General features: G+C 32.1%; 6 protein-coding genes across 11 annotated transcripts; 2 read left to right on the plus strand and 4 right to left on the minus strand.

Moving 5' to 3' along the window:
• Window positions 1-423: 423 nt before the first annotated feature.
• Window positions 424-2,232, minus strand: LOC136777661 (dehydrogenase/reductase SDR family member on chromosome X-like). The gene is made up of 6 exons (XM_066734125.1): window positions 1,809-2,232; window positions 1,482-1,589; window positions 1,245-1,418; window positions 974-1,181; window positions 699-897; window positions 424-632 (listed from the first exon to the last, which is right to left on the minus strand). Exons 1-6 carry the CDS (start codon window positions 1,984-1,986, stop codon window positions 435-437), a joined length of 1,065 nt encoding a protein of 354 aa, XP_066590222.1. The 5' UTR covers window positions 1,987-2,232; the 3' UTR covers window positions 424-434.
• A 1,499-nt stretch (window positions 2,233-3,731) lies between these two features.
• On the plus strand, window positions 3,732-5,132 carry LOC136777664 (uncharacterized). The gene is made up of 4 exons (XM_066734127.1): window positions 3,732-4,475; window positions 4,544-4,625; window positions 4,693-4,933; window positions 5,000-5,132. The coding sequence occupies exons 1-3, from the start codon at window positions 4,301-4,303 to the stop codon at window positions 4,931-4,933; spliced, it is 498 nt and encodes a 165-aa protein (XP_066590224.1). The 5' UTR covers window positions 3,732-4,300; the 3' UTR covers window positions 5,000-5,132.
• On the minus strand, window positions 5,017-10,514 carry LOC136777658 (DNA (cytosine-5)-methyltransferase 1-like). Of its 2 annotated transcripts, none has more exons than XM_066734117.1 (12): window positions 10,376-10,514; window positions 9,760-10,238; window positions 9,325-9,688; window positions 8,915-9,244; window positions 8,690-8,842; window positions 7,542-8,619; window positions 6,983-7,458; window positions 6,599-6,902; window positions 6,359-6,513; window positions 5,969-6,285; window positions 5,645-5,885; window positions 5,017-5,399 (listed from the first exon to the last, which is right to left on the minus strand). In XM_066734117.1, the coding sequence occupies exons 2-12, from the start codon at window positions 10,047-10,049 to the stop codon at window positions 5,166-5,168; spliced, it is 3,942 nt and encodes a 1,313-aa protein (XP_066590214.1). In that variant the 5' UTR covers window positions 10,050-10,238; window positions 10,376-10,514; the 3' UTR covers window positions 5,017-5,165. The 2 variants fall into 2 exon arrangements, with proteins under 2 accessions (XP_066590214.1, XP_066590215.1); XM_066734118.1 differs by having other exon boundaries at window positions 5,018-5,399; window positions 6,359-6,470; window positions 6,568-6,902.
• Window positions 10,515-10,517: 3 nt separating this feature from the next.
• Window positions 10,518-15,718, plus strand: LOC136777659 (exportin-4-like). Of its 3 annotated transcripts, XM_066734119.1 has the most exons (13): window positions 10,578-10,673; window positions 10,923-11,307; window positions 11,456-11,845; window positions 11,916-12,182; window positions 12,268-12,714; window positions 12,789-13,065; window positions 13,146-13,399; window positions 13,468-13,895; window positions 13,980-14,263; window positions 14,325-14,506; window positions 14,575-14,867; window positions 14,947-15,175; window positions 15,239-15,718. In XM_066734119.1, the coding sequence occupies exons 2-13, from the start codon at window positions 11,257-11,259 to the stop codon at window positions 15,503-15,505; spliced, it is 3,369 nt and encodes a 1,122-aa protein (XP_066590216.1). In that variant the 5' UTR covers window positions 10,578-10,673; window positions 10,923-11,256; the 3' UTR covers window positions 15,506-15,718. The 3 variants fall into 3 exon arrangements, with proteins under 3 accessions (XP_066590217.1, XP_066590216.1, XP_066590218.1); XM_066734120.1 differs by lacking the exon at window positions 10,923-11,307 and having other exon boundaries at window positions 10,518-10,662; XM_066734121.1 differs by lacking the exon at window positions 10,923-11,307 and having other exon boundaries at window positions 10,585-10,673.
• Window positions 15,719-16,948: 1,230 nt separating this feature from the next.
• eRF3 (eukaryotic translation release factor 3) lies at window positions 16,949-20,439 on the minus strand. 3 transcript variants are annotated; one of them, XM_066734123.1, is made up of 7 exons: window positions 19,986-20,439; window positions 19,518-19,684; window positions 19,317-19,437; window positions 18,779-19,241; window positions 18,387-18,693; window positions 17,833-18,265; window positions 16,949-17,741 (listed from the first exon to the last, which is right to left on the minus strand). In XM_066734123.1, the coding sequence occupies exons 1-7, from the start codon at window positions 20,218-20,220 to the stop codon at window positions 17,698-17,700; spliced, it is 1,770 nt and encodes a 589-aa protein (XP_066590220.1). In that variant the 5' UTR covers window positions 20,221-20,439; the 3' UTR covers window positions 16,949-17,697. The 3 variants fall into 3 exon arrangements, with proteins under 3 accessions (XP_066590220.1, XP_066590219.1, XP_066590221.1); XM_066734122.1 differs by having other exon boundaries at window positions 16,966-17,741; window positions 19,518-19,708; XM_066734124.1 differs by having other exon boundaries at window positions 16,968-17,741; window positions 19,518-19,708; window positions 20,139-20,439.
• A 1,060-nt stretch (window positions 20,440-21,499) lies between these two features.
• On the minus strand, window positions 21,500-22,464 carry Srp14 (signal recognition particle 14). Its single transcript, XM_066733832.1, has 4 exons — window positions 22,146-22,464; window positions 22,013-22,085; window positions 21,828-21,940; window positions 21,500-21,735 (listed from the first exon to the last, which is right to left on the minus strand). The coding sequence occupies exons 1-4, from the start codon at window positions 22,185-22,187 to the stop codon at window positions 21,619-21,621; spliced, it is 345 nt and encodes a 114-aa protein (XP_066589929.1). The 5' UTR covers window positions 22,188-22,464; the 3' UTR covers window positions 21,500-21,618.
• Window positions 22,465-23,970: the final 1,506 nt, after the last annotated feature.

A 23,970-nucleotide genomic window follows, 5' to 3' on the forward strand; every position in this document is an offset into this window, starting at 1 on the left:
CAGTTTTTATAATAAAATTTGTGTAAAATAATTATTAATATATTTTACAGATTGATAGTAATAATAAAATATACTATGGCAATTAAAGATTATTTGGTACAGAAATATTTAAATGGCTAATTTTTACATTTTGTCACAATATGGTACTGAATGCAGCACCTACACAAGATCAATCTGCAGTACAGTAATGAAAACTGTATTTATTTTAATTTTTTATAACAATGTATTTAAACTAGATAATTTAAATCATATTAATCAAAAGTTATAATGTTCAACAATTTGAACATTTTTATTGTATTAATTTGTTTAATTTATTAACTAACAACATCAAGTTTCCCAGCTTTTGTAGAACCACTCATAAATTATTAAATTACAGTGATGTTTTATATACAATGTACATGATGTGAATTGTTTTCATATTCAAAAAATATACTCTATTGCAAATATTGCAGGAAGTCTTTAAGCTGCACTTGTTTTAATGTAAGCTGTAATAGTTTCTTCTTTATATTCTCATTGAGTACTAATGAACTAGTATAACCTTCTATGCAATTATTAATGTACATTCCTCCTTTATCTTCAATGCTTTCATTTATAGCTGCATAGACAATAGGAGTAGCTCCTTGTTCAGGTGTCTGCAAAAATATTATTGAACATTATGATTTGGATTATATTTTTTTCTCTTTACAGTAATATTTTACCTTAAACAAGAATTTCATTATAAACATAATTTTGTGAAAGAATGTGTTTTCAAAAAGTTCTGTTGACACTATTCCAGGATGCACAGCATAAGACTCTACATTTAGGTCATTCTTTAAAGAAAGTTCATGTAATATTTTTGTGAACAGTACTTGGGCCAATTTGCTCTGCGCATATGAAGCTTTCGTAGAATATTCATCTCTAGAAATAAATAATATGATTTGAAGCAGCAAGTAAATTATAATCACTTTAAATCATCACTCATAATTTTTCATACTTATAATTAATGTCTTCAAAATTGATGGTGCCTAGAATGTGAGCACAAGAGGAGACATTGACAACTCTGCTTTTCTTCTCTTTTGTGCCAGTCGCGTTTAACAGTGGCATTAGTAGAGCGGTTAATAGAAAGTGTGACAAATAATTTACTGCCCACTGCTCTTCAAAACCATCTTCAGTCTCTTTATATGGAGGGAACATAATACCAGCTAGAAAAAACTTATTCAATACAAAGATGTAGTTTTTAGTCTTTTTAAAAATATGCAGTGTACCATTATTAATTAAAATATGAATTTGACGATGATCCCTTTTTATTTGTTCCGCGAAATTTCTCACAGATTTTAAGCTGGAATTGTCAAGTTGATAAACTTCCGCTTTGCCAGTTTTTACACCAGATTCTCTGATTTTTTTAATTAATTTCTCTCCAGCCGCCGGCTTTCTGCAAGCTTTTCAAAATGATATTTAATAAACAATTCAAGATTTTTTTGAATGAAGACATTAAAAATTACCGATTATAACTTTCATGTCACATTGTAAGAGCAATTTTGTAACTGCTGCTCCGATTCCTCTCGCGCCACCTGTCACAATCGCTACTTTTTCAGATTGTACAGGTAAATCTGAAGAAAAACAAAATTTTGTTTTGAAATTTCTCAAACTAATAAATTTAGGTCAATGTTTCGCTCATGCGCACCAAACTGATCGCGTCTTTTAAAATTTACTGTGGAAGCGCTCAATTTCTACATAAATGGGGCAAATAAGAAAGTTGAAGCGATCAATTTTGTGGAATGATTGAAAAAAGAAGAATATGTAAGGAAGAAAAAGAAATGAAGTATCACCAGTTCGATTTATCCTGGCACAGCGGAAATCGTTGATGTTTTCAATAACACCCAGAAGATTGTACTTAGCTTCTAGGATGAGAGCTCTCGTCAAAGTTTTATACTTTTTATTGGAACTGCAAAGGGTAAGGGCACCGGCCACGATCGCGATAGCAGAACCAATAATGAAGTACATCATTTTCTTCTGTAGATTTTACTTAACGTAAGTACTCTCCATGCGGTGAATCCCGCGTACTGAGACCGAGGGAAAACTAAAGGAGTGAAATTAAATTGCCTCCCTCTAAATTCCAGGCTCGAGCTCGAACTTTCCTTCGATCGTTCTGTGTCACACTTGAAAGCTTCGGCTTCTATTTTACCGTTATCACTTCTATACTATGAACTCTTTCGATAATCGAATTTGAGTCAGAATTCTCGCTTTTTAAACGTACGTTCTGTTCTTGGAATATAATAAAAGCAACTTGTTTTTGCTCAATTATGTAAAAACGTATACCTTCTGCACCATCAGCTATTCATGCATCGATTTTCCATGTTAATGATTATTTTATTCCTCTCATTTTTTTTATCTCCAATTATTACAAATCTCTACTTATCTATTCTTTCGATCCTAATATGTAGAAAATTTATTTGACTCGTCTTCTTTCTACAACTTGTTTATATATGTGTATCATTCTTCATGATGTATATAGTACATACTTATTTCTTTTGTAATATTGTACTTTTACCTACTGTCTATTTTCTAGTATATTTATTGATCGAAACACGAATCTTGCAAGGCTTCAAGAGAATTAAATAATAGACCAAGGCAATAAGTTACTTAGTCTTCGTATAGTGTATATGCATATATACATAACGTAAAATTCATTATCATTGATTGCTCATCGAGTCGTTACTTATAACTAATTCCATTATTCTTTACCAATTGATTGCGCTAATCAGACTGATATAAGTAAATATTCTTTCATATTTTACGTAATTTATACAACTTATTTGAAATATGTGACATATAGGTTTTAGGAAGACGAGAATACTGATAAACTAATACTTTTTTTATCCATATCTTTTAACCAAAATAATAAATAATACGCTATACGTATCCAGAAACCCATTTATAGTAATATATGTATATATATACAGAAGTATTATTTGTAATATGGTAGCATGAGATTGGTTACAAATTGGGGCAGTCAGCAGTGATGTCAGAATTGAACTTTTTCCAGCAAAGACGAATGGAGGGGGATAGCAGAGGATACATTCACGCACCACACACGCGTAACTATAGATCTATATCTACATGGAAACGTGATTGTGTTTTTGGTTTAAGAAAGTTCAATCTGGCATCACTGAATTAAAATTGTTGCCGTGTTGGGAAGAGTAGTCAGCAGTAGTCAGTAGATTAAAGCGATAGAAGCGACACCTGCATTTAAATATTGGAATTTAAAGAAAAACAAAATGGAGTAAAATGTGCGTGTATTTACAGTAATCTGTACATGTATAAACAATTGTATTTATTTAAATGATTGGTGAGCAAGCAATTGAAGTTTGGTGTTAATCAGCTCGTACGATTAATAGGTTTCATTATGGAAAACTATAGCATAGATAACGTTTTTCAACAGATCAATCAATTTCCAATGGATACAAACATGACTGACGAGCAAAAAAAATTTTTGGAAGAGTGCGAGGAAGAATTTAAAGATCGTTATACGGAAAAAGACGAGGCTTTTATGAAAATTAAGTTGGCCGAGAAGAGCCAGCCACCGATTATGGACCCTTGGCACAATAAGCCTAGAAAGCCACATCAGGATTGGAGACATGGACAAGGACAAAACAGAAGGCATCAAAATTGGGCGCATAGAAATAATGAAAGAAACGACAGAGTGGATAGACAAAGACGTCACTTGTATCACAGTTATTGGCCCTACTAAGTTTGATATAAGAGTTTTTTTACCAGTTGTAATAATCTTATTTTATCTTATCTATTCTTCTCCAATACCACTCTGATTTTTATCATATTTATACTCATTTGTAATCATTTTAGTGTAATATAACTATCATTTCTATTGATCTCTAAAAATGCAACTTGTTTGACCTCTTAAAAATTATTTTGAGGTTAGCTTTGTTTTGATAAATGTTTACAATTCCTTCTCACATAAAAGCAGTCAAAATGAAGGGATAAATAAATTTATAAAAGATAACAAAGTTAAGAAAAAAGGATATGTTTTGTATCACCAATAGTTGCTAAATATGTAACCATTCCATTTCACCACCTCGATAATTTAGGATGAATCCTCTGGAATGGAATCCTCATTCCTCAAATCCTCAATGAATGAAGTTTTGTATTTTAGAGATTTCATTTCAGCTAACTTCATACTACACTATACAATCGAAATCGAAAGTCGAACTATGGTCGAACTACACGAGATTGTATGTACCATAGAAATATAGAAGTCGGTTAATCAGAGTTTCATTTTCATTAAATTATTATTTTTTCTAAAATGAATCAAAATATTATTGATAAAGAATTATTTGTCGATCCTTTGGGGTTCTCTAATCAAACTGCGATGGTTTTACGAGGTTTACACGGAGAATCCTTAATTACAGAAGCTAAAAAGTTAAATTTATGTACCGACGATTTGCATCATCTTACCGAAGATGATTTTATAGTACTTGGTAATTTACAATAAATTATTTGACTTTACGCTGTCTTACATAGTATATTATTTTTATTAAAATTTCAGGAGCCAATGCAGAATTGTCGCAATCACTGGTTAGGGAATTAAGTGTTCTACAAAAAAACAAAAATAAGACTGTGACAACAGAGTAAGATATTTTACTGTACAATATAAGTTTAGTTTTGTTCATTTAATAATTTTATTAATTCTTCTAGAAACAAAAATTGCTCCCAGATTCTGAAGGCTGGAGCTAATTATTTATCATTAGTTAATTCATTTGTAACTTATACCCGTTGTAGACTAGAGAAGCAAACAAATAATTTTTTCCTTGATGAAGACAAATGTTTTTCTGCAGCTAAAGGTTTGGTTACAAGTACAGATGCTACTTTAGCAGAGTTAAATGTTGTACAGAAAGGACTTAAAGATTTAAAAAATACAATTAAGATGCAAAAATAGGTAATTTTATTTTTATCCTCAATATTTAAAACACCACTCTTCTGCTATTTCTCTTATTTGTTTCAGGTAAAATTATTAGTTTAAAAAAGGCTAGCATTAAGAGCAAATACTTAAGTTCCAATCATACTTCATTTTTATACATTTATAATAAATTCTTGCATAAATAAAAAAGACAAAAAATTAATTTACAGCAATTAAATGTCATGTGTACTCGTTAAGTGCAATTTAAAATTTAATTCCTGTTTAAGATACTGTTTAATTCTAAATTTTCCTTATCATCCTGATTAAGGCACTTCCGTATTTCAAAACCGATAGCTGCTCCAAGAGGAGGAGGAACAGCATTTCCAACTTGTCGATGTTTATCCAAGGTATTACCATAAAAGCGAAAAGAGTCTGGAAATCCCTGAGATCTTGCACACTCCCTAACACTTACAACTCGGGTTTGTTCGGGATGAAGTACACGGCCCTACAGAAAAATAATTTAAACCATAAAATTAGTAATACCCAAAATCATTTCTGTACTAACTCATTAACTATTGTGAGGATACATTTTTCACTTTTCCATCTATTGGCAAAATTAATCTCTCTGGTAAAAATTACAAACTATAATCAATTCAATTTTAATATTAAGTTTTATCAGATAGATAAATTTACTAATACGTGTACCAGTAGGTGGAAAATTCGATCCTTAATAAGCAGCTCAAACAATACCTGTTTACCCATAGGCTCTGGATTAGTAATTGTCGTACCAAAAAATCCATCCCACTCCAATCTTCCATACAAACCGGCCCAATGATTATGACGATTTCCCGTATGGGGGAGACACCAAGGAATTAGAGTATTATACTGCCTATCCAAAGGGTCGCAAGATTTCCCTGTGCAACAACTGCAAACTCCACGTAATGCTCCTGTTGAACTTTTACCGTTTTTTTTATCATGATGAGTATATTCTCTTGAAAAATACAAATAAAAATGTTGTCATTTTCGCATTAAATATGTTAACAAATATTTCAATATTTGGATTTTGTTGCTTACAATTTTTTGGAGAAGGTACCATCACTTAGCCTAACAACAATATTCGGAAGGTCTCGCCAATCTGATCCACTTGCAGTTGGTATGTGGGCTATTCTAGCTTCAACAAGTGGAGCCATGTCTTTGCAAATGTGATCCTTCAGCATTACATCAAACTGTGTATTTCTCACTTTTCTTTGGAAATGTGATATTGCTTCACCACTATATGGCATTTCTTCTTTATTCCAACCATTTCGAATATTTGGCAAGTCAGCCATAGCATCCCTAACATTGATAGTTCTATAAGGAGCTGATTCTGTCCAAGTGCAATTGGATGAGTACTGTGAATGATTAATTTCGTAAATGAGTTATGATTATTTGAAAATACTGTAGATTGATTTTATAATATCTTACTTTGTTATTATCAACAACCACACTCAATTGGCAAGCCCGCTTACTGAACACATGAGTCGGCTCAGGATATTTCGGAAGTTTTTCTCCAGGTGCAGCAGCCAAAATAATCATTCTACGTAAAAAAAAAGAAAAAAAACACGTAATTTCATTTAAATCTGAAATAATTAATGAAAGAGAGGCATAAAATAGCTTATTAAGTGTGTAATCACCTTCTTCTTGTTTGTGGAATTCCATAATTACCAGCCTGAAGAATCCCAAAAGTGCACTGATATCCCATGGAAATTAAAGCTTTTAAGGTCAATTTAAGTACCATGCTCTTCTTGAAAGAAACGAAATTCCTCACGTTTTCCATAACAAAAAATCTTGGTCTATAATAGTCACAGTACGATAAGCAAGAGACAACCAGTGAATTCTTGAACAATGAGTACTGCCGCGAATTAAAACGATTCATGCCACTGAAACCTTGGCATGGCGGACCACCGCATAAAAGTTCAACGTCACCTTTTTGTGGTAGTCTTTGACCGGCATCGTCTTTAAAATCTCCCTACAGAAAACATGTTAGAAAAAACAATATAAAAATTTACGAGAAAACATCAATTGACCAAAAAAGAAAAGATAAATTACATTTATAGCTTTTCGCAATAAAACATTGCAATCTTCGGAAAATACTGTTGCTTCAGGATTATTAAGTTTGTAAGCGTAAGCCGCAGCTTCTTCCTTTTCAATAGCCCATCGATTCTCTGCAATCCCAGATTGATGCAAGCCCTCAGATAAACCGCCACAGCCGGCAAAAATGTCAAGTGTTCTCATTTTCTTCGGAACCAAAGCGTAATCTACAGGTTTATCTACAAACTTTTTGCAATCTTCACCTTTTTTAGCTTTACTCTTAACTTTTGCGTTTCCTTTTCCTTTCTCTGGTTTTCCGATATTCATGGCATGATACGGCGGCTCATCAAATTTCTTTTCATTAACGTTATAAGATTGGCTAAAGTAGAAACGATACGGGCCAGCATTAGACCAATCAGCTATAGGCTGATCTAAATTATCCGAATATACAATGTAGCATTTTCCTGCTATTTCTGAAGATCTGACGTTAACAGCTATAAAATAAAAAAAAACATTTATACACTTGTAAAAGTATAAGGGTGTATATTTAATATTATAATATAAATCTATTTCGTACTTTCATCGCTCCAATATAACATATTTAAATCCAGCTGTTGCATCAGTACAAGACCTTTATGAGTATTTTCTGGTCTGTACAACTTATTTACTCTAATGTAGATTTCATTTGGAGCAACTAATTTGCTTGTGGTTGTTGCGTAAATTGAACTAATATATCCAACATGAAAAGGCTCTGGTGTATCATAATTAGAGCCTTTTACATGATCAGATGATTTTCTATAAAATTCTGGATACATTTCTTCATCTACAACTCCTTTTTCTGGTTTAGGAGCATAATGATACTTTGCTGTGTATCTGTATTTCATTGCTGTAGGTGCTATAAAAACAGCACTCCCTACTCTGAACTCCTCATTCTTCAATTTCAACATACCATATTCCACTTCTTTACTACTTTTTTCTTCACCACGTTCATAAACCCTTGGTACATAATACTGATGAGAATTCGTAAATCTGACACAAGCAGGACAAAAGCGATGACTAATTTCTTTCTTGGGATTCTCTATTTCTAAAGGAGGATCTTCAAATCTGGCAAATTCAGCAGTATAATGCTTTTGATAGAAAAGTGTCCTACCATCTTTATTCTCAATTTCATCTTCTAATTTTGGCTCTACATTACCCAACATGGTCCAATTTTCAGCAACTTTTTTACGTATTACCGTTGCTTTAGATTTAATGGAAGTAAAAGGAACATTATCACATTCATCTAGTAAAAATAATTCTAATGGGTCAGCAGTTTCACCAAGCACAGTGTCCTTCCCTCTTCTGAACCAATTTGCATGACACATCTTTGAACCAAATTTGTCTTCCATCATATAAATAACTTGTGCTACTTGTAAGGGTACTGCAGGATCGCTGGACTCAATAAAAACATAATCCTTTACTTTTATTTCTTCATCTACAACTTTCACTGTTTCGTAAAAGACTCTTCTTCCATCATCTATAATTGGTTCTCCAATCCACTCAATTCGTTTATCGACTCGTTTAAAGTCTTTTAAAATCATTTTTTGGGTAACCCTTACATCCCCTATGAAATCTACAAGCTGGTCATCTCCTTCTATATCAGAATCGTCTGCTTCCTGAGAAAACAACATTCCATTTATATAGTTGATTAAATAAACAAATAGCTGCATTTCATATCTTATTCACCTGCACTGCCATGTTGGGACATCTTCGTTTTACGCAAGCTTGTTTGCTTCTTCCAGTACCACCAAACTTAATCATATCTCTACATGCAGAGCACGAGCCACAATCTGGCTGTTGGCAAGCTTCACAAATACCACATCTCTGTCTTTTTGGCCCCTTTTATAAAAAATTATAATTAAAAACTATACTCCATAAAAAAAAATATATATACATAATTAAAATACTTACTGTTATTGTGTCTTTATCATCATTTTTAGCTAACTGATCTGCAAAAAATGTTTCAAACATATTGTTGACTAAGTTTGTGGTAGTTGCTTTAGTCCAAACTGGTTTCTTCACTTTTTGATCTTTACGTTGAATTCGACGAAGACCAGTTTTTTTTCCAAGGATAACACCAGCTAAATTTACCAAAGCCCGCATACAAGTACTTGTAATAAGCAAAGAATCTTCTGGTCCTGCAGATGCATCAAATGACATAACTTGGTCGCAAATAAATTGTGCGTGCCTCAATAATGAATCTTCTGTAAATTTGATTAGACCTTTCGGTGGTACTATCGTCTAAAAAGCACAAAAAGATCTTAAAACATACATTCAATACATAATATATATTTAATATATTAGAATGGTTTGTTCTTTACCTGTAGCTTATTCAACAAATCTTCATAAGAAAGATTTACCTCATCTAATAAAAATTCAATTACAATTTTACTCATATATATTTTTTCTTTAACAGAATCCATAAATGGGGCATAGGCTTCAGACGGCTCCATCAAAATATATTCAGCAAATGCAGTGTTAAAACCAATTAGTGCAAATTCACCACCATCAAAGCCTGATAACCACCATTCATTTATTGGCCCCATATCTTTGGTAGGCACTCCTCCTTCAGGCGATGAATTCTCTTCATAAATTGGCTTTATGTAGCCAGAAAAATATAACATTACATTTTTTTCTACAAGCCCAGAGTCAAAGGCGCAAAGGTGACCATTTTTGTCATAAACACTAAAAGTATAATAAATTAATGAACTGATTGTAATCATTTATACATTTGGCATAACTTATATAAATAATACCTAAAATAAGTTATTTTATTTTGAGGTCTCTCATCACCCTCAAAAATCATATCCTCATCTCCAGTAAAAAGAGATAACTTAGGATCTGTTAATGCTATATCTTCGTCAACCGCATTATTAGGATGACCAGGGTATAATTTGATTTCATTTTCTATTAATTTCTGCTTACAATATTCACATTTTTCTATTTTCATTACTGGTTTCTTAATTTCTGTTTTCTCCTCTTTTACTACTGTAACTATCTGGTCCAGCCTGGCCTTTTTGAAAGAATCAGGACTACGGTCCTCCATATCTTCTTTTAAAATGTATTCGTCTACAGTAGTTTCTTTCTCAGTCTTATCATTTTATCGTCAGCTATTGCTCTTCTCTTCTGATCTGACCCGCTATTTGACTGTCATTCAAAATTTTCTGGAGAGCCGGTAACAGACATTAACAGTCCAAAAGCAAGCAAAGCGTCATCAAATGTGACGGGTAAAAAACTGAAAACCAAAGATTTCGATTGGTTATAAGGACGCATTCGGTCGGCACACAGTTTACTAAGCGAATTGACATGATTGGGTTAATCAGTCAGCGCTTTTTAAAATTAACCAATCACAGGTCGGTTCTCGTTGCTTACATTTTTCACTTTTTCATATTTTTCTCCCCATCCCAAGGTATGTACGTACTACATATAAGTTAGAATCGTAAACAGTAAATAACGTGTAAAATGTTTAGATAACAAAAACAGGCCTCAGCTGAATTAACTAAAATAAAACCTATGTAGCAATTCCGCCGGCACTTGAGTGTTGGCATAAAATTTGGCGCCCGCCAGTACGGACTGCGGAGTTATGGACTTTGTAAACTCTGCGCACTGTAGGTTTTTTTAAATATGCAGTATGTGTAACGTGTACTATAGATTTCAAGGTAAATAACAGGTATGTGTTTTTTTTTCGTTGCACTGCTGCTACATACATTAGCTGTGTTTTATTTAGCTACACTTTTAGCACTTTTCTACACTTTCCTTCTGTCTTTGTCCATTGTATAAGTTGACACCTTAAAAAGTGCACAAAGTGTAAAAAGTGTAGCAGCTTTTTGCTAAATAAAACACAGCTATTGATGCAATATAAGTTGGAGTGAGAAAACATGCCCGCTTAAATTCCTTATACAGGGTTTTTCTCTAACAGCGGAACATAGGATTATATTATTTAACTATAGCAATGAAGCACTTATGTATTTCATCCACTAATTGTATCATCAATTCGATAGTGCAGTGAAATGGAACACAAACCCAACTTGGATAAATACATCAAAACTCTATAGTTTTATATTACACGTAACACTTGCAATAGTATATGTACTTATTTATGGTGGAAAGTGGTGGAAAGTGTGTGCAGAGTGTAGTACATACATACCTCATGTTACCTATTGTTTTGATTAGCCTAAAAACTTTTTTAAATAATAAGCTGCTATGGCTTTTACAAAAAGTTTAATTTTTTGACTCAAATTTTTGATTTCATCATGGATAATCAAATTTTAACAGAATTAGAAGCTGCTGCTCGAATTATTCTAGTCAGTATATCTATAGTTTGACTGCAATATAATATTTGAAATATATTTCAAAAAATATTTTTAAGCATTTATGTTGTATTGCAATTTTAATTATTCTGTGTTGTTTTATTATTATTATGTGGTGATAATTTTCTTATAATTTTTTAAGGCACCTCCGAGCACAGTTACAGAGTCAGAGCGCCAAAATGCAGAAACAATATTTATGAATTTCAGAAAGACAGAAATACCTTATCAATTGTGCCGTCAAATTTTGGAGTCCAGCACTATAGATTACGTTGTGTTTGAAGCTGCTGGTTTATTAAAAACAGCACTTATTAATCAATATACAGTACTCAATCATAATGATATAATTTCATTGAAAAATTATCTTTTAAACTATGTAATAAATAAGCCAACTCTGGCCCCATTTGTAAGAGAAAATATTGTACTGATAATTGCCTTTATCATTAAAAGGAAAAGTAGTTTTGATGATGGAAGGGAAAGAAGTAAACTATTAGATGAAATTGAAAACTTAATTCTAAATGCAGACTTAATGCAGGTAAATTATGTATTTCATTCTCTTAATCCAAATGGAAATATTTAAGTTTGATTTTTTACAATATTTATAGAAACTTCGTGGATGTAATATATTGTCCTCCTTGATGCAAGAATATGCTGTAACTTTTAAAGCTTCTGACACAGGAATGTCTTGGCACACCCACTTAATGGAAAAGAAAAACTTTGAAGAAGGTGATTTAAAAAGAATTTTCAATTTTTGCCTTGACATTCTCAGTAAGTTAATAGAAGGAGAACTAACTGAATCTACTAACCCATTAAGAAGGACCATACTTTCTATAGTGGAATTGGCATTGACTTGGGAGTTTCATCAGACTATTCATATCCTTTACATATATATTAAAATTTATGTATTAATTCAAGTATATCAGAAACATAATGGAATAAAATCCTTGACTCTTTACACATTGTAGTAGATTAGCAAGAACTTTGGATGACAATGAGTTAGAAAATCCACCTGGATTAGTTGTAGAAAAGTTTGGATTTATTACTCAAGAAGTTGATCTTTCTAAATTAGATTTATTTTTTATACTATATTGGAAAGTGAGGAATAATGAACAGCTTGCACATTATGCAAGAAAGTGTTTAGTACAATTAGCAAATCTACAAAAATTAAGCATAGAGGAGAGTAAGCAAGTTGAGTATCTTTCTGCTTATATAGAAAGATTTTTAAACCTCTTGTATTGTATTACAATAGCCGATCAAGAAGCATATGATATAGCAAATATTATCAATAACATCATTCATTTTTCAAACTTATGTTCTTTATCAAAGGATATTCTAGTAAAATTTATAGAACAATTAACAAGAGTTACTTGTTTTTTTATGGAAGGTGCTGCACATGAAGAATCGGTAAATTTAATAAAAAATATATATGCTGTACAATATACTAATATTTAAGTTTATTCCATTCATTATAATTTCAGGTAGATGCTAATGAGTTTTTATATACAGAAGCCTTAGATGTGGTGTTGAAAGCATGGCTACTAGGAATAGGAGGGGTTCATTTTGGAAAAGATTTGTTTCCTCCAAATTATGTAGAAAAGAGTTATGTTGAAATATTCAATGTATACATTCGCTGTCATTTACATCCTCCTGAAGGCATCAGAAGTATTAGTGAGAAAAGTTTAAGCGATGAAGAAGTTCTTGATATTAGTGAAGAAGATGATAAAGTTAGATTTAAAGATCAATTACAAATAATAGGTAAAATTGAAGGTTTGGTTAAATTGAAAAAAGTTATTTTAGAGGGAGAAATGTAAAATGTGATTTTTGTATTATTTTAGGTAATTTTGGTAGACAAATTTTAAATCATTCTTTGTCATTATTATCACGTGCATTGGAGAATAAAATTAGTGCATTAGTAGATCTTTTTAAAAAGGCAGTGGAGCAATCAGGAAATATATGTCAAAATGATTGTGTTAAGCTGTATGAAGATATTCATTGGCTAGTGCTTTTAGCAGGGCATGTTCTTTGTTTGGATTCTGAAGGTGAATGTGCTTCAATACCTTCAGAAATAATTCATTATTGTATAGAACAGGTAAGATTAAATTTTTTCCTTAGCTTAATATTGCATACTCAACTCATGAACTTTTTTATTTTAATTAGGCACATCAGGGTCAAATTGATATAAATAGTACTTTACAATATTTTACTTCCCCAAGAAACGAAAATTTGAATATTTCTGAAGCCTCCATTGATCGTGTGGTACGGCTAGTATCATCCATTTTTCGCCTTTGCGAGATTGAGAAAAACACTATATTAGCTCGTATAAATCATTTGTTAAGTCCAGAATTAAGTACTACAATAATGTGGTTCTTGCACAGATGGTCTTTGTGCTACGCCATTTTAGATAAAAATACCACTATAAACGGTACTATTTTACAAACCTTCAGTGAAGAGAGCCCTTGTGCCGGGTGGATAATAGATTTTCTTATGAGTAAAATAGAAGACAATATAAAAGTTTTTCATAGTGAACCAAATTTAATAAACGAGACTATAAATTTATTTGTAGCTTTAGTTCAGTATCCAAAAAAGTAAGACTGATTTTTATTAAACAGTAATATGGTATTGTAATATTAACTATAAATTTATTCAATGTCATTTATGGTTATTTTCAGATCGAATTTTGTATTGAAATCTACGCAGTTTAAATCAATTTTAGATATGGCAATAAAGCAGCAGTATAATTTTCCGTATAGGATCAAAGGTGGGCTAATGCGTGCTATAATTCAAGCTGGCTGCTTTATTGATAATTCAGATACAGAAAAATATTATTGGTCGGAAACTCTACAGCCTTTACAAGATCGATTCAAACAGCTTATCACTGAAAAATCCTTTTCTCGATCTTATCACCAGGAAGCTGTACGAATGAAAGTGATTGACATTTTAGAATCCTTTCTTGGTAAAGCATTTTACTTATTATTTTCTTTCTTTAGACAATTACGAACCTTTATGGTTTTTAGGTATCTCTCGAGGAGCTACTGTACAAAAGATGGATGTTGTCTTTCATTATGTTTGTCCTATTTTATACGAACTACCAAATTTACTCTCTTTATATCATAATTATCAGCAAATTGTACAGCTAATCCTAGAAACTTGTTGTGAATGTACAAAAGATATGCTTTTTATTCATCTTTTATCTATGGCAAGTATAAAAAATATTTATTGTAAATTAATTTCATTTAAATTTTACTGATCATGTTGTATTTGCAGAATGATAGGAAGCAAATATATGAAATATTTTTACGATTAATACAAAATTACGCCCGTTGTAATAGTCGTAGAATTGATCTAACAGTAACCGAAGATATTTACGAAGATATTCGATTATTAATGAAGCTACTAATGAATCTGTTTGAAAATACGAGTGATTTTGCAAAATCGATGTACGAAGTAGATAGTCAGGAGCAAACAGGTTCAATGGCTAATGTGTGTTTATATGGATTTAACACTGTGATGTGTCTGATGACTATGGATTTATTAAAATTTCCATCGTTGTGTCAACAGCAAGTTTCCCTATTTAAACATTTCAATTATCTTAAAAAAAAGTATATATTTGTATTATAATTAATATTAACTTTCTAGGTATTTCGAACTTTTAGAGTACGTATGCTCCGTCTGTCCTGAGAAAATATTACAACTGCCAAGAGAATCATTGCAACAATTTTTATTATCCATAGAATTAGGTTTTACGTCGTTTGGTTCGGATATACCAATAATATGTTGCAATATAATTGCCTCATTGGGCGAATATATTCACTTAAATTCATGGCAGGATCATGACAAAGATCAATTGTTATTACCATTTTTAAAGGCAAGTTATGTTTTTTTCCAAATATTTTAAGTATATCTAATTTAAAAAATCATTATATTGCAGCTTTTTATAAATCTCATAGTATCTCGTCGAATCAATCTCAACTTGTTGCTGAATTTGGATGTACCTTTGTATCATTTGATTCTTTGCTATTTCGAGCAATATCAAGAAATTGTACACGATTCCTTTATAAACCAGAATGACCCGTTAGTGACGCTGAGGTTGCGCATTACGTTTATGGAATTGGCTTCAAACTTAGAACCAAGCAAACAAAATTTACAATTAAAAGTTTTTAAAAAAAATTATGAGGTGTTTATTGGCCATATATAGTAATTTCTGCTAATCAATAAAAATATCATAACGTTTACCTGACTGTTTTTTAACTACATTTTTTTAATTATACAAAAATGTGTCCTGGAGATTTGATAATATCGTGTGCATTATGTATAGAGTACTAAAAATATAAATGGTCATTTTTTGTAAAAATATAGAGAGTAATAATAAATTACTTTTATTATAATAAACCCATATGCCTATTATACACGTAAGCGTATCATTTATTCGGCAAAGCATATTTAACAGGATTCCTCATACTAGCATTACAGAGCGAAAGCTGAAAACGCGTATGAACGATGTAGCCGTTATTCAACGACCAATTTCAAAATTTATAGCATTATAGTTACAGTACGAATCTGTGAATTGTTTTATCTAGTAAAATAGAAAGATTTTTGAAAAAATATTGTTTAACCGTTTGACTGCTGAGGAGCGCTATCGCGCTCTTTTTGTAAATGCGAAGTTTCTGTAAACAATTGGTATTTTTTAATTTTTGTTGTTGCAATGCAATACAAGTGAGTTTATTGTATGAAAAGTGTTTTACATATTTTCCCATACACACGCAATTAGTGCCGCAGTTTTGGCATATGTCCGAAAAAATACGTCAGCAGCCAAACGGTTAATTAATTAACTTTGTTTTTGAAAATCTGATTATTTTATTAGTTTCAGCAGTTTGTAACATCATAAAATTCTATAGTAATTTTGATATTGGTTGTCAAATAATAGCGTATCGTTTTTACTCATTTTGGGCTTTGACCTTGATCCTGTAATGTCGATATGAAGGATTCCGTTAATGACCAAATAAAATTGGATACTCACGTATAATTTATATTTTAACAAAAGGCTTGCCTCAAAGTCTGGACCATATCATTTATCTCAGTAACTGATGGGAATATTAACATTTTAAATGGAGTATTTTTGTCGAGTTCCTTTCTATTTAGATATTCTTCCTATTGTTCTTTTGTATCCCCATCAAAACAAAACATACATATTTGCAGAGGATCACGTTATATTTATTACTGTCTTACATTTATTCAGGGAAGATATCATTTGAAAGCATAATCTAGCATATAATAAACTTAAATTTCGAAGGAAGTACATGCAAGTAATGGAACTATTAATGGTATCGAAATATATTTTTTATTACAGCACGAAAAAACATTATAATATATTTCAACGAATTTATATTTTTTCTTGTGAATTTAAAATGCTGCATAGCTATTAGTGCAAAGAAAGACCAGCTAAATCAGGAGACATTAAAATAGTTAGTAAAATTAAAATAAAAAAAAGAAATTTTCACGATTTATATTGCTGATAGGCCGATTACGTAATTTTTCCTTAATTTCATACAATCCCATTAAAACATATAAAAGGAAAAATAAAACAAATTAACTTCACACAAATGAAATAATCTTAAAAAGCAACAAAAATTTAGCATGTATATAAGAATAGAATGTTGTATGAAAGATCTGTTAAAATTACTAGAGCACCTTTTTGTTGCAAATTTGTTTTTAATGACAATAAAATAAGAAACAGTATAATAATAATTGTAATAATAATATTAATGCTATAATTATAAATTGTCGTGTAACACTATTTTGTTGATTTATTCAATAAATTTCTTTTTCACCTCTTACCACCAATTTAATAATTATTCAATATTATAATAATATTAATCATATTTCCTTATTTTTATTCTGCCTATCGATATTAATTCTCTCCTTTATTCTCATTTATGTCTCGCACCTCAGAAGAATAAAAATATTGTGTTTTACTTTTTTAAGGAGACTTTGCTAATATTTTTCATTTTATATCGTTACATGAATTACTCCAACGTAGGGAATAATTGTGCCGATTCATTTATAATATGTTAATAGGAACATACCATTTCTAGACAGAATCGCATGTCCCTTTATTCTCGTGATCAATCAATATTTGCATTTTTGTGGAAATTATAAATATTTTCCTCTCTTTCGCTGTCTCCTTTTGATCTCATATCTGCGCGAACGTGCATTTTTATACGCATATCTCTTTGTATCAATGGATTTATATTACATTAATTAATATTCGCCAGTAGTTCCTCGTGTCTGTTTGGTTTTTCTTGCTTTGTAAGTTTGGCTTGCATAATTACGTACTCGTAATATCATAGTAGTGCTTTATTTTTGATACAAGCTGATTAATTGAGCAAACTACTCGATCACTTTCAACACTTTTCCAATGGCAATTGTCTTATCTGCAAAATTAATTATTGAAATTAAACTGATATATGTGAGTAATAAAATACTGATAAAAGATAATCATTTTAAAAGAAATACTATGCTTACTTTCGTCCCTCAAAGTGAACCGGCCCATTTGTGGAAATAATTTAAATCTCTCCAGACAAATAACGCCGGCACATTCGATTCTCATAATAGCAACTTGATCTTGCTTAACGAACCTCGGCCTTGTCTTACTTTTATCACCAGTTTTCTTATCAACTAAACAGATCAGCGCTTTCACAGTAACTTCCTCCGCCGCACAGTGAATGTGCATTACGGCACTGTAGCCCGCGCAGATGATACTTTTATGTTCCAAAATTACTACTTGCGCGTCGAAAACTTTTCCCGTTTTTATTGGATTATTACTGTCACACAATACAAAGCCCGGACTAACATCTTCTTCTTCGATGCCCTTCAATTTTATTTTTACGTTTTCTCCTGGACCAACTGATGTCACTTCTTCGTCGTCCGACCAAAGTTGATCTACTGTCACTGCCGTCTAGTTAATAGAAATTCATTAATTATTCTATGCACTCCACTTATTGATATTATAATTTGTATACACAAACAAATATTTATAAAATTATTAATACAGGTAATATTAATGAAGAACGACTTACCCTATTTGGCATCACCAGTAACGATTGACCCTTTTTCGCTTCCCCTGCTTCCACTTTTCCCATGACCACAGTTCCCATATCCTTGTACTTATCAACAATAGGCATGATAAAAGGTCCATTGCTTTTACGATTAAGGGAGGGTAACGAGTCGATAAAAGGTATAAATGGTGGACCATTGTACCAGTTACACAGTTGCTCAGGGATTGGATCTTTTAGACCAATACCAAGCTGTCCCGAGACTGGCATGAAGGTAAGATCTTTAGAGGGATTGAAACCTAATTTCCGAAGATATGGCAGAATTTTATCTCTGAAAATACAATAAAATATATGAATAAGTGATAAATTAAGTAAAGACTCAATTAGATGAGTCACATTCTCCATCCATTTCTTACCTGCATTCATTGTATCTGCCTTCATCCCATTCTACTGTAGGATCATCCATTTTATTTACTAATACAACTAGATGTTTTACGCCAGCTGTCTTCGCCAGCATAGCGTGTTCTCTTGTTTGACCTCCCCTGTCGAAACCTGTTTCAAATTCTCCTTTTCTAGCAGATATCACCAACACAGCAAGATCAGCTTGTGCTGCACCACCAATCATATTTGGTACAAAACTTTTATGTCCTGGAGCATCCAGGATGGTAAAATGCTTTCTTTCCGTTTCAAAGTATGCTCTACCAACTTCTACAGTCTTTCCCTTCTCCCGCTCCTCTTGATTAGTATCTAAAGCCCAACTGAGGTACCATGTTTCTCTGCTTCTTTCCTTTGCCTCTCTTTCATATTTTTCCAAAGTTCTTTTGTCTACCATTCCTGTCAATGCCATTATTTGGCCACCAATTGTTGATTTTCCAGCATCTGCATTATAAATATTAATAAATCCTACCTCTGTTACAATAAATACATTATATTTTATACAAAATAATTACACACCGACATGGCCTATGAAAACAACATTAACATGTTCCTTTTTACTTTTAGTATCCTCTGTTACTTTAACAGGTTTCTTTTTTGGAATTTTAACTACCATTTCTTCATCCTCTTCAATTTCAGCCTACAAAAAGTATTATTAAGAATTATATCAAATAAATATTTATCAATTGTGTATGTGTGTGAAATAATTATTAGCTATACCTCTTCATTTTCTGGCGTGAGCAAAGGGTCTGCATCTACAGCTGCTTCTTCCCAAGAGTCTGCAGGCTGATGCTCAGGACTAGTGTTTAGTTGATCACTATCACTAATATTTGAAGATGGAATCCCTCCCCCAGCAGGAGGTTCTTCCACTCGATTACCAACTAGATCTGGTAACACAGAAGTTGAATTTTCTATAAAGAAAAGAAAGAAATAAAAAAAACAATGTATTATCATCCATTACCACACTTTTGATCCGAGCAGAAATATTTTAACTTGTATACAGGTAGGAAAACACAAACATAAGTGAGATAGAAAAAAAGCAGACAGGGTTAGTAACAAACATGTCAAAGTGAATATGACAGCTGTTGGAATAACACAGAAGGAATCTATGTTAATGATAGGTTGAAATATGATAAAAAGAGGTTAGAACTGGGGAGGGTTAAATGGAAAGTTTTTGGTTAGACTAACCATGATGTAGTTCAGGAGATATGGTGGTTACTGGACTCATTACATTGCCAACAGTACATGGACTGTCGGCTGGCGCCGAACTCTGCGGCGAGGAGTTTATGCGGAAGGAAGGCACGAATTCTGCAGCGTTCACATTTAATGTTGAAAATTTACTCTCGATGGACTTGTCTTGTGTGGCACCAATGTCCCCGTTGTCCGCCTGCTGTTCCCATGAATCCGGTGCTACATTCGCCATATTCCCCGGAGTTTCTCTTGTCTTTCCCAGTTCGGCACACCCTGAACGTGGCTTTTGCTCACGCTAATCGCACCGTACCTAACACTCCTGCTCCGTTATCGTCAGGCCGGGATGGGCTTAAAAAAATAATTCCTCTTTTATCCACGCGCACCTAACACGCGTATCTCTGTATCCGCGTGCGACCCCCGTGGTTCCAGGTTGCAGGTTGGTCTGTTTCAGTTTTCGCTCGGCTCGTCGTAAGCACCCCCTCACTCCTTTCGTCGCTGCCGTCACTCACCTGTGTTGTCTGCTCTCCCGCCGGAATTTATACAAATAATTTCCAAAAGATCTGTATCCAAGATTTAAGAAATACTTAGCTAATAAAATTATCGCTTTATCGTAAAAACCGCAAATTAATTCGCTAAATATTTCTCGGATCGTGAATATAAAGACCCTTATATTTTGTGTTCACATTTACGATGATACAAATCGGTCCAAGTCCTTGCGATCCAAGAAATATTTAACGAATCAATGTACAGTTTTAACGGAAAATTACAGTTTTATTGGTTCGTTATTTATCAAATCGAGGACTTGGACCAATTTCTATAATCGTTGGAAACAGAGCTTAGGGTCACCACTGTGGCGTTTCCATTTATTACACTATTACAGTTAGGTAAATTTAATTGTTTTATAAAAGTTGTAAATTGAATCAAATTTACTAAAAAAAGCTTACAATTTTTACCAAATAGATTAATATTTGTTTTCAGACTTGATGCTGTTAGAACTGATTGCGCTTAATCAGCCCAATGATTTTAGTAAGCATTAAGTCAAATACTCAATACGATTGGTCAATTTCAAAAAGTGCTGATTAACCAACCAATGAAGTTGACTTAGCGCCACTTATTAACGCAAAAACTAATCCTAGTATGTACGATTGGTCAAATTTAGCCAATTTACCTAAGAGCTTAATGTTTCGGCACTATCCCTAACGCCACTATACAGTTATTTTTATTTCAGCTAACTTCACCTTGTACTGCTTCAGCGCAAAATTTACATATCACAAAAAGAATTATTCAACTTTTCACAGTTTACGCCGAATATCATTGAATATATTCAAAGCTTAAACCGTTTTTTCTCTTCCTAAATCACTTCATTTTTTCTAATTAATTTATACACTTTTTATTGAGTTTCCCTTTCCAATTTTCACTTTATTCGCAAAAACGCTTTTACCTATTTTTCTATACTTAGAATTACTTCTATTTTACTATGTTGATTTAATTATTATAAAGAAATCTTAGGATTTTGTAGATAGTTTTTATTATTTATACGAGCTTAATAGTAAAATTGTTTGCAACTGTATAAAAAGAATCATTGCCTAATAGGAATCTGTAATAATGTTATTTACCCAATTGTATTTACTTATAAAGCTTTGGGCTTTGCGGACTTGACTTTCTTCAATTTCTTTAAACCATTTATATTTGTTTTTAATAGATTCCAGTATGCTTGCTGAAATTTATTTACATCCTTGGAATGAATCTAAAAAAACCATGTTGATAATGTTAATCTAAAAACTTAGTTAAAATCAGTTAGAATAAAAACATTTATAAATTAAATTATCATATACACACTACTGTAGAGATTTTCTTTGAACGCAAAGTTGCTCTAACTAAACAATGATATTCATTAGGGGTTGGCAAGGGTGGTTTTCCTTTCCTTGGATCTGGTTTGTTATGTCCATTGACTGCAACAAAAAATACATATTACTCCAGTGTTTACATTACAACATAGAAAAACTGTAGAAATAGTTACTTACATCTTTTTATAGTAAGTACAACTGAGCCAGAGACACGAGATTTATCAAAAAGTTTCGTTAATTCGGTTAAGAACTAAAAATAGAACTATTATAAATTCTGAAATCCTACACGTATCAATTTATAATTACTTACTACATCATTTTCTAGTAGAACCATTACGATGACATCCAGCATATGCTAGAAACACGTTGGTTAAAAATACTGTTTTTAGGTTAAGAAATTGAAACATAAAATCCAACAATTTTCGTATACGTAGAGAAATGGAGAAAGGAAACAGGTGTCAATTATGTAGAAAATTTCTTTTATCTCGAAACAAACGATTTCTTAGCTTTCACTTAATAAAAAAATAAAACATATTATATAGTAGTATATGAACAGATATTACATTCCAATAATGAATGATGTCTCATGTATACATATTTTCGTTTGCCCTTTGAACTGGATTTTGGACAAATCTGTTAACCCCAACAACGTATCCATTCGTTATTTGTTATTTTCTCTATTTACTGCTATTTATTAAAATTATAAGATATGTCACGTAAAATATAGACTTTTAGTACTACGTCACTCAAATTCAAGTATAATCTTTATATCTACAGTATATGTCACACGTAAACTAGAAACTACATCGCTTCACACACCAAATTGCGAATAGATCTCATTTTTTGTATCCAACTATTGGTAACGGCCTATTTTCTGTTGGCATTATACAATATGGACCAATCAGCGCTCTCAGATTCCATCATTCCGAGTGCTATAGTCAACTAACACAAATCTCCTATGCTCCGCTGTTAGGAAAAGACCCTGTAAGTGTAGTGTATTTCAAGAGTCTTTTGAGTCGAGTAGTAACAGCTCTGCATCCTGTATTATACTATAGCACTTCCGACTTAAAAAATATGCAGAAACTATAGCATGCACACGTTTCAATTTTCTGCTGGCTATCTACGAAAATCCAGCATGCTGAGAGGCCTGGAGAGTCGAGAAGTTTGAGAGCCAACTGTACTTACGTTGAAATAGCTTAGCGCTTCATAAACGCTAATTAAAATACGCGTTATGATTGGTCAATTTAGTTCATTTGCTTAAAATAAGCGCGGTGGGTACTGGGTAGCCCTGAACGCAAGAATGTAAATATTACAAGAAAGTGGGGATTCCATATTTCATACCCCCATTCCCCTTGCTGATAAACGACAAGCGTAAAGGAGTCAAAGTAGGGATTCCAAATTCCCACTTTTTTACAATAGATGCAGCTAGTGTAGCGATTTGATGGGAATTTCCTATCCCACTACGACTTTTCCAGGCACTGAGTCCAGCCTATAGCATATAGCGTTTAGGAATCATATTGAGTGCTACGGGGGATGGAATTCCCATCAGATCGCAACAGTTGATTCAGTATGAAAAGCAATAAAACTTTCTGCAATTTTTTACAAACTATTTTTAATATTGTTAACTATAGCAAACAGCAGCGAATGACAAATATCGTTAGGTATAATGATAATATTATATTATAATCTTTATTTCATCTATAATGATAGCGACATTTGTCATTAAGTGTTATCGAATACATACGAACCATCTCTATATGATGATATGATTCCAGCTTTATATCATTGGAATGAATGAGTTATTCAGATAGCTGCGATAACTGCGATAACTCTAATTTCTTAATTTCTCATTATAGTTTAAATCAATTGTATCTCCGTTATACCAATAATCTATGACCGTACCAATTATGTTTTATTGCAGCTGTCAGTACTTTGGTCTTACTATATTGTATTATACTGACCACAATAAGCGGATAAACGTATTATTGTGTAATTTGGAAAAGTAATCACTAATAAATTACTAAATAAATCGTTAAAATATAAGGAAACAAATTAAAGTTTAGTTTAATAAATATAGTATGTAAAGTAGAGATAAATGGAATCAACTACTCGGTAAAGAAACAATATCAACTATG

This window comes from Prorops nasuta, unplaced genomic scaffold (assembly GCF_024137725.1).
Source record: "Prorops nasuta isolate Cenicafe-Biocafe unplaced genomic scaffold, Cenicafe_Pnas_1.2 PNAS00011, whole genome shotgun sequence".
Lineage (NCBI taxonomy): Eukaryota > Metazoa > Arthropoda > Insecta > Hymenoptera > Bethylidae > Prorops > Prorops nasuta.

What these genes read in the sequence shown, in the direction of transcription:
- LOC136777659 (XM_066734119.1), top strand. Translation starts at nt 11,257, where the DNA reads ATGGATAATCAAATTTTAACAGAATTAGAAGCTGCTGCTCGAATTATT. An exon ending in TAAATGCAGACTTAATGCAG is followed by an intron (nt 11,846 to 11,915) that starts GTAAATTATGTA and finishes CAATATTTATAG; the next exon opens with AAACTTCGTGGATGTAATAT. An exon ending in TTATTCATCTTTTATCTATG is followed by an intron (nt 14,507 to 14,574) that starts GCAAGTATAAAA and finishes TTGTATTTGCAG; the next exon opens with AATGATAGGAAGCAAATATA.
- Srp14 (XM_066733832.1), bottom strand. Translation starts at nt 22,187, where the DNA reads ATGCTGGATGTCATCGTAATGGTTCTACTAGAAAATGATGTA. An exon ending in TTCTACTAGAAAATGATGTA is followed by an intron (nt 22,086 to 22,145) that starts GTAAGTAATTAT and finishes TTCTATTTTTAG; the next exon opens with TTCTTAACCGAATTAACGAA. An exon ending in CAAAGAAAATCTCTACAGTA is followed by an intron (nt 21,736 to 21,827) that starts GTGTGTATATGA and finishes TGGTTTTTTTAG; the next exon opens with ATTCATTCCAAGGATGTAAA.
- LOC136777658 (XM_066734117.1), bottom strand. Translation starts at nt 10,049, where the DNA reads ATGGAGGACCGTAGTCCTGATTCTTTCAAAAAGGCCAGGCTGGACCAG. An exon ending in TATTGCGAAAAGCTATAAAT is followed by an intron (nt 6,903 to 6,982) that starts GTAATTTATCTT and finishes TGTTTTCTGTAG; the next exon opens with GGAGATTTTAAAGACGATGC. An exon ending in GGTACCTTCTCCAAAAAATT is followed by an intron (nt 5,886 to 5,968) that starts GTAAGCAACAAA and finishes GTATTTTTCAAG; the next exon opens with AGAATATACTCATCATGATA.
- eRF3 (XM_066734122.1), bottom strand. Translation starts at nt 20,220, where the DNA reads ATGGCGAATGTAGCACCGGATTCATGGGAACAGCAGGCGGACAACGGG. An exon ending in GGCAGATACAATGAATGCAG is followed by an intron (nt 18,694 to 18,778) that starts GTAAGAAATGGA and finishes TTGTATTTTCAG; the next exon opens with AGATAAAATTCTGCCATATC. An exon ending in GTTCACTTTGAGGGACGAAA is followed by an intron (nt 17,742 to 17,832) that starts GTAAGCATAGTA and finishes TTAATTTTGCAG; the next exon opens with ATAAGACAATTGCCATTGGA.
- LOC136777664 (XM_066734127.1), top strand. Translation starts at nt 4,301, where the DNA reads ATGAATCAAAATATTATTGATAAAGAATTATTTGTCGATCCTTTGGGG. An exon ending in AGATGATTTTATAGTACTTG is followed by an intron (nt 4,476 to 4,543) that starts GTAATTTACAAT and finishes TTAAAATTTCAG; the next exon opens with GAGCCAATGCAGAATTGTCG. An exon ending in AATAAGACTGTGACAACAGA is followed by an intron (nt 4,626 to 4,692) that starts GTAAGATATTTT and finishes TAATTCTTCTAG; the next exon opens with AAACAAAAATTGCTCCCAGA.
- LOC136777661 (XM_066734125.1), bottom strand. Translation starts at nt 1,986, where the DNA reads ATGATGTACTTCATTATTGGTTCTGCTATCGCGATCGTGGCCGGTGCC. An exon ending in TCATATTTTAATTAATAATG is followed by an intron (nt 1,182 to 1,244) that starts GTACACTGCATA and finishes AGTTTTTTCTAG; the next exon opens with CTGGTATTATGTTCCCTCCA. An exon ending in TTTGAAGACATTAATTATAA is followed by an intron (nt 898 to 973) that starts GTATGAAAAATT and finishes ATTTATTTCTAG; the next exon opens with AGATGAATATTCTACGAAAG.